Source organism: Strix aluco, chromosome 7 (genome assembly GCF_031877795.1).
Source record: "Strix aluco isolate bStrAlu1 chromosome 7, bStrAlu1.hap1, whole genome shotgun sequence".
NCBI classification, from domain to species: domain Eukaryota; kingdom Metazoa; phylum Chordata; class Aves; order Strigiformes; family Strigidae; genus Strix; species Strix aluco.
The window spans coordinates 24,769,106-24,783,233 of record NC_133937.1 but is presented as its reverse complement, the minus strand read 5'-3'; the positions used below and the strand labels follow the sequence as shown (position 1 = coordinate 24,783,233).

Sequence of the window (14,128 nt, the reverse complement as noted above, 5' to 3'; positions counted from 1 at the left end):
TTTGCAACATTCTAGGTTTATATGGGGGTTGGGTGGTTTTTTTAAAGTAATGTGCTGAGCAGAATTTAAAAAAAGAAAATGCTAATTAATAAGTTCAGTTTGGACTTCAATTTTTATTGTTAGACTGTTGAGGAAGAAATAATTTCGTCTCAAGATCATGTTGCTTTTGAATTTAAAAATGAAAGACATAAAATGGACCCTTCAGAGTCAAGTCTAGGTAAGCAGTCAGACTCTGACATGTTTACTTTGCTTTAGTATTCTCTAGATAAGTTCTCCATGTAAGATTTTCTATGTAAATTGATTGTTATTTACCTTGCATTTGTATTTTATATATTGTAAAATATGTAACTGTGTTTTTGGTTTTAGGATTTGTGCCTATTACCAGTGAAAGTAAACTTGTAGCAGTTAAAGGACCAGTACCATGCCAGATTTCTCTAAATTGTGAGAAAGCTACATTACCTGTTGCATTCACCTCTCCTGCAACTCACTTTAAGCCCATTATTCTGCAACAAAATGCAAATATAACCAAGTTAGTATCTCCTAAAGCAAAATAAGTTAAACTTGAGACTTCATTGTTAAATCTACTGCAATTGTCCTAAAAAAAATTCTTTGTTCCTTTTCAGAGAGGTTCACACACCGATTTCTGAGCAATTCAAGAAAGACACAAGAAAAGAAAAGCATGTGGACCACAACAAATCAGGATATATAGAAGACTCTAAAAACTATGGTACTGAGGACACTGATGTTATTGAAACTGCACCTGAAATACCTGAGTGTGATTTACAAGTTCCAGGCCACTCATCCCAGATATCTTCAGAAGATCAAAAGTCAGGCAGTGCATTTACTTCTACAGTTACGTTACCATCACCATCTGATTCCTCACATGTTCTACAGGGAAAGAGTATTTTATCTGAAGTTTCTTCCAACTCCTTAGCTTGTCCTACATCTCCTAATTTTCTTCATATAAATAACATCATTCTCAAACAGGACTCAGAGAAAAGAGTTTTGACATTTGTACCAGTACATTTAGCTGTATCAGAGCAAATACCAAATAAACCTGTTCGTTCAAGAATTGCTTATGATTGCTATCATAGTTTGCCAGTGCTACTTTCAAGTACTATTGCAAGTTATAAAATGAGCACACAAACAGAAAATGATGCCTCCCTTTGCACAGTGCAAAATTGTGAGACTACTAATACACAGAACAAGTTTGATAAAAGTAACCCAGTTACTCAAACCAACTGCCAAGAAATTGAGTGTGCTACCAGTGTAGACAGTATTTTCACTGAACAAGAACACACACCATGTACCTCAGTGAATCAAGACTATTCTCATGTCTTTGATGTTGAAGTCCTGCCCCAGCAGAACAGAACAAGTGATGCTTTACTACAGGAAGTGGTTCATCTTATACAAGAGGAGTTTGCATTTGATGGCTATCTAGAGAATGGAGTTGAAGTTTTTGATATGGGTATGTACATTTTCTTCTGTATATTATTATCATTGATGTGTAAGAATATTGTTATTAATGCCTTTTTTCTCTCTTATGTGTTTCTTTCTTTTTTTTTAAACAAGGTAACTTCATTTTAAACTTAAAGGAAATTGAGTTTGGTATGTTTTCTGATAAAATTTGTGAGAAGTTTTGTGACCTCTACTGGGATGAAAAATTACTGGAGAATCTCTATCAGGTAGTGAATGGAGAAAGACCTTCACATTTATGGTGGGTGGTTTTAAACTTTTCCTTGTTACAGTTCAATTTAATGCTTTTCTCCCTAGTTCCTAGAAGCAGGAAAGGATATGCTGCTGCTTGTTAGAAAAAGGCTGTTTAATCAGAAGTGAAATATATTGTTCTTACTGTTCAGTTTGCTTATTCTGTTTAAGTTTAGTTATTTATAGATCCTTTTGTTCTATTCACACCTTAGAACAAGGAAATTAATTTGGGTTTCCTAGAAATGTTTTACTTAACAGGTTTAGTTTGACTTAGTGTTCCTCCTTGCAGTCTTTTGCAAATAAACCGCTAAGTAAGAAAACACCAGCTTAATTAAATTCTCATTTTTACTATTTCATCTTCGATGACATATCTACCTGAAAAATAATAAAAAACATTCTCATTTTATTGCAGCCTCCAAATGTAGCATACTTATAAAAGCTACTTACTGAAGGCTATCGTAAACCATAATCAATTTATATGTGCAAGCTATGTATGGTTTTTTTGTCTGTCATGGTCTGGAACTACAAATTGGAAATTTTGATAAAGAAACTCTAGAAAAACTTCAGTGTTAAAAGATGAATGATCCCTACAGCAAGCTTCAGAGAGAATAGACTATGACCTCCAGGTATCAGACCCTGACATGCTAGCCTATTTCTCATTTGAGTTGGGATTTTTAAAGAGTCATTGAAAATTGGTTGGGGGTTAGGCTCTTAATGCTCCAGAGTTGAATGTTATGGTAGGAAAAACTTGAGCTCTTGAAGATGAATTACTGACATATATGAAGAGGTCATTCTCTATATGAACTTTTGTTACAAGGTAAAGGTTTTGAAAGCAGGAGTGAAAAGAAAATCATCATTTATTATCCACTATAAAAATACAGGTCTAGCTTTTAGATCACACACAAGAACTACCTCAGAATATCTCTGAGACACTACTTAACATTCTTCAGACAAAAAATATAGCAGTTTTTAATTGTTACCTTCCTTGACTTAAAATTATTATTACGCTTATTAGGGATGACTTAGAGTCGGACTATTATCCATAGGTTGAATTCTGAGTGAAAAATCCATTACAGCTATTTGCAGTTTAAGTTATGCCTGGTGTTATGTTATGCTTTCTGTTTGTATATGTTCTGATATTTCTGTTGGAATTTTGCCAAATGCTGTAAAGGGAAATCTCTGTATCTTACTCAGTGTGCTTTAATGTCTGTTTGAACATCTTTTTTCTTGTAAAATAACAACTGAAGCTGAACATGCAGACTTCAGGAGGTAGATAAATGCTATGAAGCCTTTCACATACATGACAATCATTTGTAAGATCTCATTTTACTGATGTAAATATAAAAGTATATGAAACTAATTTTTCCTAATCTTCTTGTATTTTCAGCATAACTGAGGCAGATGATTCAAAGTGTGGCAATGTATTCCAAGATCTGAAGAAATCTGGTAGCCTTTTAGCAAGCAGTGATCAGACAGAGGGTGAGGAGGGACTTCCTGTTTCTAGATCTTTGTGTGCTGGGAATTTCAGTGACACAAGTTTTGAGAGATTTGAATGTGTCTTCAGGAAACCACTCAATTTAGCACTTATGAACATTATCAGTGAATCTGAACATTATCAATGCCTTTGGGGACCTGGCATTGTCTTTTATATGAAGCTTACAGATGACCACATGTCATTGACTGGGATGTCAGTTTCATTTACTTTTACTTGCTTTTATTTATACAGATGTGTCTGAAAAACTCCCAAAATCCTAACTGCTACATGTCGTTTTCTTGTGTTCATCCAGTAGATGTTCTAGTGACATGCTTTAAAGTAGGAAGAGGGAAGAGGGACAGTCATACTAAGGTGTCTCTGCACAACATAGCAAGCTTAACTAGGCAGAGAGAAGAGCTTTAGAAAATGCTTATGACTCCTTAGGTGTTCCTGAAGAAGTTGAACGTTGATTAAAGGATGACTATGCAACAGATCTGGTTCTTCCTTGTTCACTTACCAGAATTAAAACAAAACTAGGCAGTAAAATAAATAAAATGTATTAAAATAAAAAATGGTATTGTCAGTAAAAATATTTATGAGTTCTGGGGAAGGGAATTGTACAGAAATCTAGAAACTGAATTGCTTTTGGATTTAAATGGACATTTTTTAACTGTTCATCAAAAGGGTTTTCTCAAACAGGTGAAATAGAATAGTCTTTATGTCTCTCCTAGGAATTTCTCCATTTCCCTATTCTATCCACTGAAGTGCCTTTTTAAAGATAGATAGCAAAATGAACAGTGGGTCAAATGGTTTGTTAATCAAGATAGTTTTTCCTTTTGATCACAAGCTTGGTTACAGAACCACCATTTCAGGGCAGTCATTGCAGTTATATTAGTGATTGTTTATTTGTACTTCAGTGTGGGTTTTGCATTTTCCCTGGCGTACTTTGTGAGTGAAGGTTTACAGAATATTCCATCTTTCAGTAACTGAACTCAAAACTGATTTGGGACTGGCAAATCCCATTATTATAACAAATCCATTACCCTTTCTAGGCTTGGTGTGTTCCTGGACAGCTTGTATTTTGTTGCTGTTTTATCAGTATTTCAGTTTTTTTCAAGATAGTTCAGCTGATAGTTTCAGCATTTAAATTTGGTTACTTCTCTGTTTTGAGTGAAGTTAAACTGTGTGTTCTTTACAGAACAGCTTATACCCTTACATTGTTAGGTTTTCTGGCAAAACATAAATTTTTAAGTTTGCACTTTGCTGATGTCATTCTGTATTACAATTTTCCATTTTGGCTCAGAATGATTGCAGATGTAGAGCCAGACTTTCCCATGGGGTATGTGATTTCTTTGCACCAGTAATTTAGGTCCATTTGACTCCAAGGTGGCATATCTAAGCCCTGGAGGGTTGCTCAAGTGAAAAGGGAGATTTCTGGCAGGCGTAAAAGCTCCTGTCAGTATCATGCCAGCCTTTGACTGTCGCCTCAGTCCCTTAAGGTTGGTAGTAGCTGTTATAACTGCAAAGAAGTCCCACCATAGCTCAAGGGAGTGAGTCCTGTAGGAGTAGGAAGTTTAACATCTATGTCCCCTTTGGCTGTATCAAGTATTCTTGCCCTCTCTGTATGGAATAAAAGCTTCCAGACTTATGGATGGAAAAAACCTCAGGAGCTAATCTTTTTACTAATGCATGCACAGGTCTGACATATTTAACTTTTGTTTTAAAGCTTCTGTACTAGACTTTAAGTGCTCATTGCATATGCACAGAAAATATTTTGTAATTTTCAGAAATGTATTGCTTAGCTATTGCTTAATAGTTCTGAAGTGTCTTTAACCTTTATCATTTTACAATATGTAGTTGAGAAAAAGCACAGAGCCAAAATAAGCATCTAAAACCACTGTTAGAGTGCATAGGTGGTCTCATAACTGTGTTTTGTATGTGTGGTGTTTAAGTTCAACAAAGCATGTACCGCACCACATGACCATTATTTCTTTCCCCCCATACACCTTTTTTAGGAGAGGGGGAAGCAACCTTTGATGTGAAGGCTGAGCCTGTGATAAATACGTTATTAGCTAAAATGGATTTTGATGAGTCACCTTCGGATAATATCAAAAAAGAATTGAGGCTGCAGAATACTATCCCCATAGAGAAAGAACGACAGTGTTTACAAAGCAATGGCTGTTGTATTGGTCCAGACTTCACAGAAGAAAATATAGAGCGAGAGAAAGAGACCATGATAAAGATAGCTGGAAACAGCTATCTTGTGTCTCCCAACCTACCTGACTTCCATGGCTGTAGTCCTGGTTGGAGCAGTGCTTTTTATGGAGCTGAATGTTTTGATTCAGAAGTTCACAGTTACATGAAAAACCTTGGAAAGCAGAAATCAAGTGAGTCACAAAATATAGATGCTAAAAAAGTGGTGAGTACTTTGACTTAAAATCATTAAGATACCTCTTTACTTGCTGGCTAAAAATATGATAATATTTATTGTGTTATAGTGAGTTGAAACCCCCTTTCTTCTTTTAAATACTGACTCTTAAGTGTTTTAATATCCTCAAGATTTGTGATGTCTTATCAATAAACCAGGGTAAAGGTAGTATTCCAAAATAAAGAGCACTGATATTAAGTTGATAATCACTGACCTACAACCCATCTTCTCTTCATGAAGTTGACTAGAAAAGTACCATCTGCCATATGCACCAACCCCATGGTGGTAATATTATAGAAAAGAGCTAAGAATGGCTATGACTGATGTGTATCACAGGCTCTTAAGAGGTCTTCCCTCTCACGTGCTTTGAGCCCTTTTCCTTGGTCACAGTGAACTCCCTGACAGCTTCTCACCGTTTACGAGCAGAATGGTTATTTGCTCACATCTTCTCTGGAGATGGCTAATCATCATGATGAATGCAGCCTTGTGCCTTTTAAGCAGCCTGGGGAGCATGGGGAAGCATGGGTAGCAGGGATTGGGTTGTTTTAGATTAGCAAGGTCTTCCATTACCTTAAAAATTATATTGATCACATTTACTTAATTTTTACATTTGTGCATCTATCAATAACAAGCTTCAGTTTGTGAACATTTTTGTAAATATTTGAAGTCCAAAGCCGCGGAGTAAGGATAATATATGAAACTGTAGAAATCTATATAGTTGGAGCTGGTTCATGGGAAGGAAAAGGAAAAATTTAGGTAAATGAGTTATCAGTACTGGAAGACCTGTTAGCATAGGGACACCTGGAGTTTTTTTGTGTCCCTAGAACAGTTAGTTGTCTAGTTTGTGTATCCTTACTGTTTCTGCCAGATACATGTTTAATAAAGATGAAGCAGGAGTTGCACTGCTCTTGTTGATTTCCTTACTATGGGCAGTTAGATTAATTTGTTGCTTTATTTTTTAAGTGAGTTTGACAACATAGAACTAAACAGCTCAGAACATGATCTAGACTTCTTTCTTTCCAGATAGACAGTTTAAGTAGCAGTGAATCTATTTACATTCTTTGTTTTGAAGCACAGTGACCTCACTTCAGTTTTCAGTAAAAAATCGTAACTATTTTTCTGTTATTAGGCAAGTTAAAGCCTGAATCACTGAGGATGTTCTACTCTTTTTTTTTTTTTACCTTAATGTTCTGGTGTAAGTCTATAGGAGAAAATAACATGAGAAACTTGCCCTACTATTGATTTGTGTAAAAATAAATAAATAAATATTTTTTAAAAAAAGTTTTCAAGGCTGTCACTCTCAAAAATTTTGATCTACTCAAATTCCTATTTCTGATCCTATAAGGCTGTTTAATCCTATGTAAGCATGCCAGCTAGAGAAAAATGGGCTTGCATACTCTCCCTTACTTGAGGGAGTAATTCTTGACTGAAGAACAGACTTTCACAAGTAGGGAGTTTCATAAGTGTCTAAACAGATTTTTCTGTTTCAACAGGCAGTCTTTTTTACTTTGAGATTTTACAGACTACTCAGCAATTTAGTTTGATTCAAAAGGATGAATTATCTTCTGAGTTCTTGGCAATTGTTTTCCCTATTTAACAAGCATACAATAAAAATGAAGCAAGACTTATGGTGCTTACAGTCTGCTTTGGAATTTGCTTATGAAATTAATGCATACTGTTATACATTGCTACTATATGCATTAATGCATAAGAACATGTCTAATCCAACAACCATGCAGGAGGCTGGGGGGAAAATAGTTGTGAAGTATCTTTGTAGAAAATGATACTGTGTTTGTGCCCAGTACATTCCACTGGATGAAGATTACTGTTGATACAAAGTGCAATTTGTTCAGTTTAGCAATTATTAAACAATTCATTTAGAGAGCAAGAGAACGCATATTCTGATAGCTGAAAAAGATGCATACTACTCTGAGGATAAGTGAACTAATCTTACTTGTGTTATCTAAAATTAGTGTGAAATCCTAATATCTGGACAGAAATTAGACTCTAATCTTACTGTCTCAGTAATGCAGAAATAGTGTGTGTGCTCTGGACTGCATATGAGGCTAGGTGGACAAACAAGAATAAAATAATTATTTGCAGACAATAGAAGCTTGGTATCTTACATAAATAGTCTTCCTAATTTGTGAGATCCCTTTGTGTCTAAGTTACAAGGAATAAAATTATAAACGGTCATCTTCAATTATGAAGTCAAATTCAGTTTATATTTCACCATTTTCTTCAGAGAAGATTAACAGAAGAATAAATACTCTTGTACAGCACAGAAATGTTTTGGGTGCATTGCAAAAGAAAAGCTGATTTTCACAAAAAAGCATGTATATGCAGATACGTATCTTCTCTGTTGTACTGTTTATATTAAAAGTCTTGGTATACTAGAATATTCAGGTATATAATCTTAAATATTTTTAATAATATATTAAATGTTCTTTAATATTTTTTTTTAAAAATGCTTTTAAGTGTCTTGTTGCTACAAATTCAACAGAGGACACTTTAAAATATCAGTTCGTTTTTGGCCTTGTGACTATTTTTATTTCTTTCACTACCACAGCCCAAAAACTTGAATCTTTCTGCTGGCATTACTACAACAATGACTTTCTGTGAAACCCAGCGTCTTCCAAATGTGTTTAAAATCAAAATTTACAGAACCATAATGCTCTAATGGCAGCAATCTTGGACATTTAACCTAAGCAAAGAAAACCTTACTAAATCCTGCTGTTTTTCCAAACTCCATCAGTCATAACAATTTCTGAAATAAGCTATTAACAATATTGTTTAAATGAGATGAACTGTTATAAGTTTTAAGTGGTCAATAAATATGACAGGAAAAAAATATGAAACTGAAATTTATGCTGTTTCAGCAGTCAGGAGACAATGATTCTTAGCTGTAAGGCAATCAATTAACATGTAGGTGATAAGCAGCTCTACCCAGCTGTCTCTTTACTGCCTGATTCATCAAATAAAACACTACAAATAACTATGAAAATGTATAGCATGATTTTGTTCTCCATAGCAGCAGCTGACAAAGACCAGTTCATATCTCATTTTGAACAATATGGATGTTGCTGGTACCACTGATGGGGTAGGATTTAACATTTCTAAGTCCTTGTGTATTGTTTTTCTTGGATGTAGCCAACAGCTGTATTTGTACAGCAAAGTGTTTTCAGCTAGTTTTATTTGATAATATGAACATTTATACATGTTTTACTTGGAGTACAGATTATTTAGAAAAAAAAAGTGGTCATTAATCATTGGCATTTATGAAATGTTAACACTGTTAACATGTAAACAATGAATAAGAGCTGTGCAAATTTCAAGGGAATGATGCACTGTCCGAACCAAAATACTGAGAAAATAAAATAGTCTCAGTGTGAAAATTAACATGAGTTTTCTGCCAAAGCAGAAGCTCAAAAAAGTTAATTATTCTAGTTGCCAACTTCTCACTGTAAAATCTAGTGGAGAAAATGTGTGTCCCCTATCCAGTCCAGGAGGACTACAAAGTCTAAAGGAAGGCTTGTAAGTGGTTGTTTCAAGCAAAAACGTGGTTTGAGTTGCTAGAGGAAGGTTCTGCGCCTCTTGCAAGGTAGAGCTGTTTGTCTCCACCCAATCCTTCCTTGTTTAAATCATCTGTTAACCTCTTTTATTTCTAAAACCAGTTCCTTGATTAACTATAGTCTAGTCTTCATTGTCTGGCAAGGATTATATCAACCTACTTTTTGCCCCAAGTCTCTGACAGATTTTTAAAAAGTCAGCAATAAAGTTGAGCTGAATATATAGCTTGGCAGTGAAGTGTGCTAAGGCAGTGTTTAGGAGTTAGTATTTCAAAGAGTGAATGTTTAAAGATAGTTAGACATTTGAGCTTAACTACATCTGTCCTGACTTAATGGCCTTACACTTTCATAGGGATAGGCCTGCTTGGTCAGTTCAAGTCTAGTCTGCAAGTGGAACCGAGTACAGAATGAGAGTCTAACCACACAACAAATTACCATTTTGGAGACATACACTTCTCATCAATACATTTATCTCTCCAATGAAAATATCCATATGATTCAAATATTTCTGTATTCACCTTCTAAATGCAATTAAATTTATTTAGGTTTTTTTGCTTTTGTATACCTATAAATAAGTTTGAGAACATGCAGGTTCTGAGAAACTCTGCCAGAACACATATTTATTACAGAATTAAATATTCTGCCAGAAAAATAATTAACTTTTCTATTTTTCTACTGGAACCTGTTAGATATTGTCCACACCTTAGTTTGTGATTTAAGATGCAAAAAGTAAAACATTTATTATATGATGAACAATATTAACAATAGGATTGATCAAGCTATTATGATTCAAAACATATGGTAGTATGTACTCTTATGTCTGGAAGGAATGTGAAATAGCTAGCATAAAAAATTAAAAAATTTATGAATCCAGGTGACACTTTCAAATGTTATAAAAATAATAAATGCTTTACTGTGTAGGTGCTTATCAGACAGTTCATTGCAGTTCTTAAGGTTAGCAAACATTAATCTGCATTTAGAAATGTTAGTCCTTAGGCAAGCAAGTATGTCCCCTGCTTCACATCGCCTCTAGTCCAGGAGCTGCTGATTTTGTACCCTCATACAGAGTGCATCCAGGCAAACCAAACCAAGTCTTTGCAGCAGAGCAAGGGAAGGCAGCTACCAGGGCTGCCAGTTCTCCATGGGGAAGTCCAAGTCTGCACTCACAATGAGAAGTACTTTCTTCTGTAGCCTAATAAGCTCGCTTCTGTTCTCTGGGAGCCCCAAGCCTTCACCGTTAGCTTTTGCCCTTTTCCTCTTTGCCCACACTAGGTTTCAGTTATCCCCCAGATCTCACCAGCTACTTTTAAGAGTCTCCACCAAGCTTTGGTGCACTCAAACTGTGACTAGGACATTTTCAGTGAAGGTTTTGCATATTTTGACCACAGCTTTCCTTTCCCATTCCTCTCCTCTTTTCCCTTCTGCTAATATTCTGCATCCTTTGGTGGAGCTACCCTTCCGCATGTAAAAAAACTCATGCTTCAAGGACAGATTGGAATTTGCAATTTTCCCAAGTAAGCAAAGTCAGTCTATCGTTACTTTGTTCCCTAGACTAAAGAGCGTTCTATAGAAAAGTGTCCTGACAAACATACTTCAGAGGGAGCAGAACTTGAATGTACAGCTTCATCAAAAATGTTTATATTCTAGACCTATCTAAAATGAAAGATGATACATGGAATAGACTGGGAATTTGTTACTGACTTCATTGCTACTCACCTGAAGTTATTTAGGGGACAAACCACTTCTGTCCATCAGATTTCAAACATCAAAAAATGGCCACTCTTTCTGATTTCCTTTCTGTGTTCATAGTCTCTCCATTAACTTGGTTTGACTTCAATTGATGAAACAAAAACCAGACCTTTAAGTAAAAGCAAGCAGTTTCCAATTCAGAATCTGGATAATAGCTTTTCTGGGCTTTCACTATTCTTTCTGTGATGCCTATGTAGCGGTCTTTTAAAAATCCATGGGGCTTTTATGACTCTTGCTGCTAATGAACTATGTAGTTAATCCTTCTGAGCTTTTTCTGAAAAAGTGACAGGTTTTTCTCAAACTCAAAATTAATTTCTAGTAAGTCCATCCCATTAAAGCTAACCTATTTACCAATCTGTTGTTTGATATGTTAGCTCTGAGCTATGTGTTTTCTGATCACTCTGCTTGTGGGAGTTCTGTCTGCTGCATTCAGTTAACTTACTCCATTTAAAATGCTGTTTCATCTATCTGGGTCACTGGTAGTTAGCTTAGGACCCAAGTGCAATGCCACCACTCATAAAACACAACATGCATCATGTTTGTTGTTTCATAATAAATCAGAAGTGGAACTCGAAGCAAATGATCCGTTTTTATTGGTTGCTAAAGTAATGAAACCTTTGATATGCAAACAATTATAAATGTTTACATTAAATTTGATTTTATTGTGAGAATCCAAATATACTTTCGTTTCTTTCCATTGCTTGTTATATAATTCTATAGAAATTGTTTAGTTTTTCAATTACGTAAAATGCATAAATATAAAAATATGTAAGTTGAACTTCAAAATTGATATGTCCTTTATTTATACATCAGTTCTTCTGTCTGCCTTCTGACCTAGTTGTATAATATAATGTAATTATACTTGTTTGGAAACCATTGGTTTCAGTCAAACATTCAGTTCTTGCTGCAAATATAGGTCAGCTGCTTAACAGAGAATTTCTGGGGTCTGCACTGATTTCAGAACCCATCACTTTTAATTCTGGATGACTTCTGAGTGTAACTTTTAAAAATGCCCTTGAAAACAACCGGATAAGTGCAATTATAACTAAAGGCATATATATATCAACAGATTCAGACAAACTTTAATGCGTTCTCATCATACGCAAACCAGCTCCAGTTCTGAAGTTGTAGAACTGTGGCATTAACTGATGCTTTTCTGGGGACAGGTGATGCCGGCTGTAACTTGCCTGTAAGCACAGGTGTGAAAGATAGTTTTTTCTGGTTAATATCATATTCTTGTCTGTTTGGATATTCTTTTTTTCATATAAAATAATTCTATGCTAAAACTTCACTTTCCTACTAGAACCTTGCATTTACTATTCTGATCAGAAGCCTTTTTCTCTTCAAATAGGAACTAGAACAATTGCTAATGATGGAGACAAAAAATTACAGAAAGACCTTAAAGTTTTACCAGAAACTATTGCAGAAAGAAAGAAGAAGCAAAGGTAAGATTACAGCAACTTGCCAGTAATGAAATGGGTGTGTAGTACTTTTAAGAAATTTTTTTTTCTGTAAATCAGAATCATTCATGTTCTTATGCTATGTGTTTTAAATCTGAAGGTCCTGAAGCTAAATCTATGTTACCCAAATTGAGAGGACAGCTACAGGAGATGAAATCAAAAGTGCAGTTTCTTGAACTGGCGAAAAAATATGTGCAGGCAAGTCAGACTTTATTCTGCCTGTGTTTCATTTGTCATTTCATTACTGCATCAGTGTAGTTGGCTGCTCAAGTCAGCAAATGAAATGTGAAATGTTTTGTGTCAAAGTGCCAAATTAAGTAGGATCTGAAAGAATTAATAGAATAAAGGTAATTGTTACTAGTATTGTTTAAAAAGGAAAAAAGGCAATTGTATGAAATGTGATTTGGCTTTAAGTTGAGTTGACTGCATTTTGTATGGATTCCTCTTTATTTTCCTATGGTTTATTTTTTCATGGCTTTGCATCTTTGAGCAGATCATGTATGCAGAGCAGTGGGGTGTGGAATCCTGTGTGCTGCCTACAGTCATTCACAACGGGAGAACTGACACCACGGATGTGACACCTATAGATGAATCGTCATTGCTTCTTTACTATAACATAGAGAAACACCAATGTAGTAATCAAAATGGAATAAGAGTTCTGCAGGCCGGTACACCACTTGGTTTAATGGCTTATTTATATTCTAGGTATAGTATATTTTGTACATCCTTAATTGGGATTGGCTTCAGGCATAGTTGCTAATTCAGGAAAAAATAGTCTCCATGATAAATCCTAGTTACTCAATATTGCATAAATTCTCCTCTCTTATATCAAGTTTAATGTTATTTCTATGAACATTTATTTACAGAAATGGGCATGGAAATGGTAAAAGACAGTCTGATAAGAAATAAGCTAAACTGCTAAGATTAGATTTGATTAAAACTGAAAGCATTGATAATAAAAACTAATAACTAAACTTTTTATCCTTTACTTGAGGTTTTGCTCTGATAGTTACCATGGAATCAAGGCTTTATGTTACTGCCAGCAGTATAACAATTCTTCAGAACATATAATTTGATAATTCTTATTAATCAGATCTGGATGTGAAAACGTCTAATGTTCTGTTTTACAGATTACTGCCTCAGTCCTTGGGACTGATCAAGATGGAGACTTATCTCAGGCCTTAAATGGGGACAAAGATGTCCTTTAACCTTCAACTAGGGTGAGGGCAGTGTTGTTTTAAGGTACCTTAATAGTACCTACTGTAATAGTATGAAGGATGGAACCTGCCTGAGAGACTCCATCATACTTGTGCCACTGTAGAAGGAGCAACTTCCTCCCAGCTAGTTATCCCAGCTCATCCTGACTCTGAGACCCAGTTACTTATCCTGAGCACTGTTTTTACTGGTAGTTAACATTCTACACAAAGTGAACAAATTGTTTTGGAATCGGAGTTTCCATATTCATCAAAACCAAACTTTCATGGTTAGCTGTAAGCCGTCAGGGAGACGTGACAATTAATTCTGTTAAGACCTTGAGAGTGTGTGTGTGTGTATATATATATAAAAAAAAAAATGCACTCATTTTTAAAGTGTATATAACAAGTATATTCTGTTGTTAAAACAGCTACTGCTCTAATTAGAGCCACAGAAAATATTTTCTTCCTTAAACTATCTACTTTTTATGCTGTTGTTACAATAAAAATCTTTTAAAACAACATAAAGTGAGATGATAGAAAAAAGA

The 14,128-nt window shown here is 35.0% G+C and overlaps 1 protein-coding gene across 1 annotated transcript in view; it reads left to right on the top strand.

The window, feature by feature from the left end:
- The window catches only part of KNDC1 (kinase non-catalytic C-lobe domain containing 1), a 69,190-nt gene that overhangs the window by 46,082 nt on the left and 8,980 nt on the right, over positions 1–14,128 (top strand). The window contains exons 12-20 of the mRNA XM_074831005.1: positions 124–217; positions 367–529; positions 624–1,468; positions 1,573–1,717; positions 3,095–3,186; positions 5,197–5,600; positions 12,279–12,372; positions 12,488–12,585; positions 12,881–13,092. Of these exons, the coding sequence (XP_074687106.1) occupies positions 124–217; positions 367–529; positions 624–1,468; positions 1,573–1,717; positions 3,095–3,186; positions 5,197–5,600; positions 12,279–12,372; positions 12,488–12,585; positions 12,881–13,092 (2,147 nt within the window). The remainder of the gene's footprint in view (positions 1–123; positions 218–366; positions 530–623; positions 1,469–1,572; positions 1,718–3,094; positions 3,187–5,196; positions 5,601–12,278; positions 12,373–12,487; positions 12,586–12,880; positions 13,093–14,128) is intronic.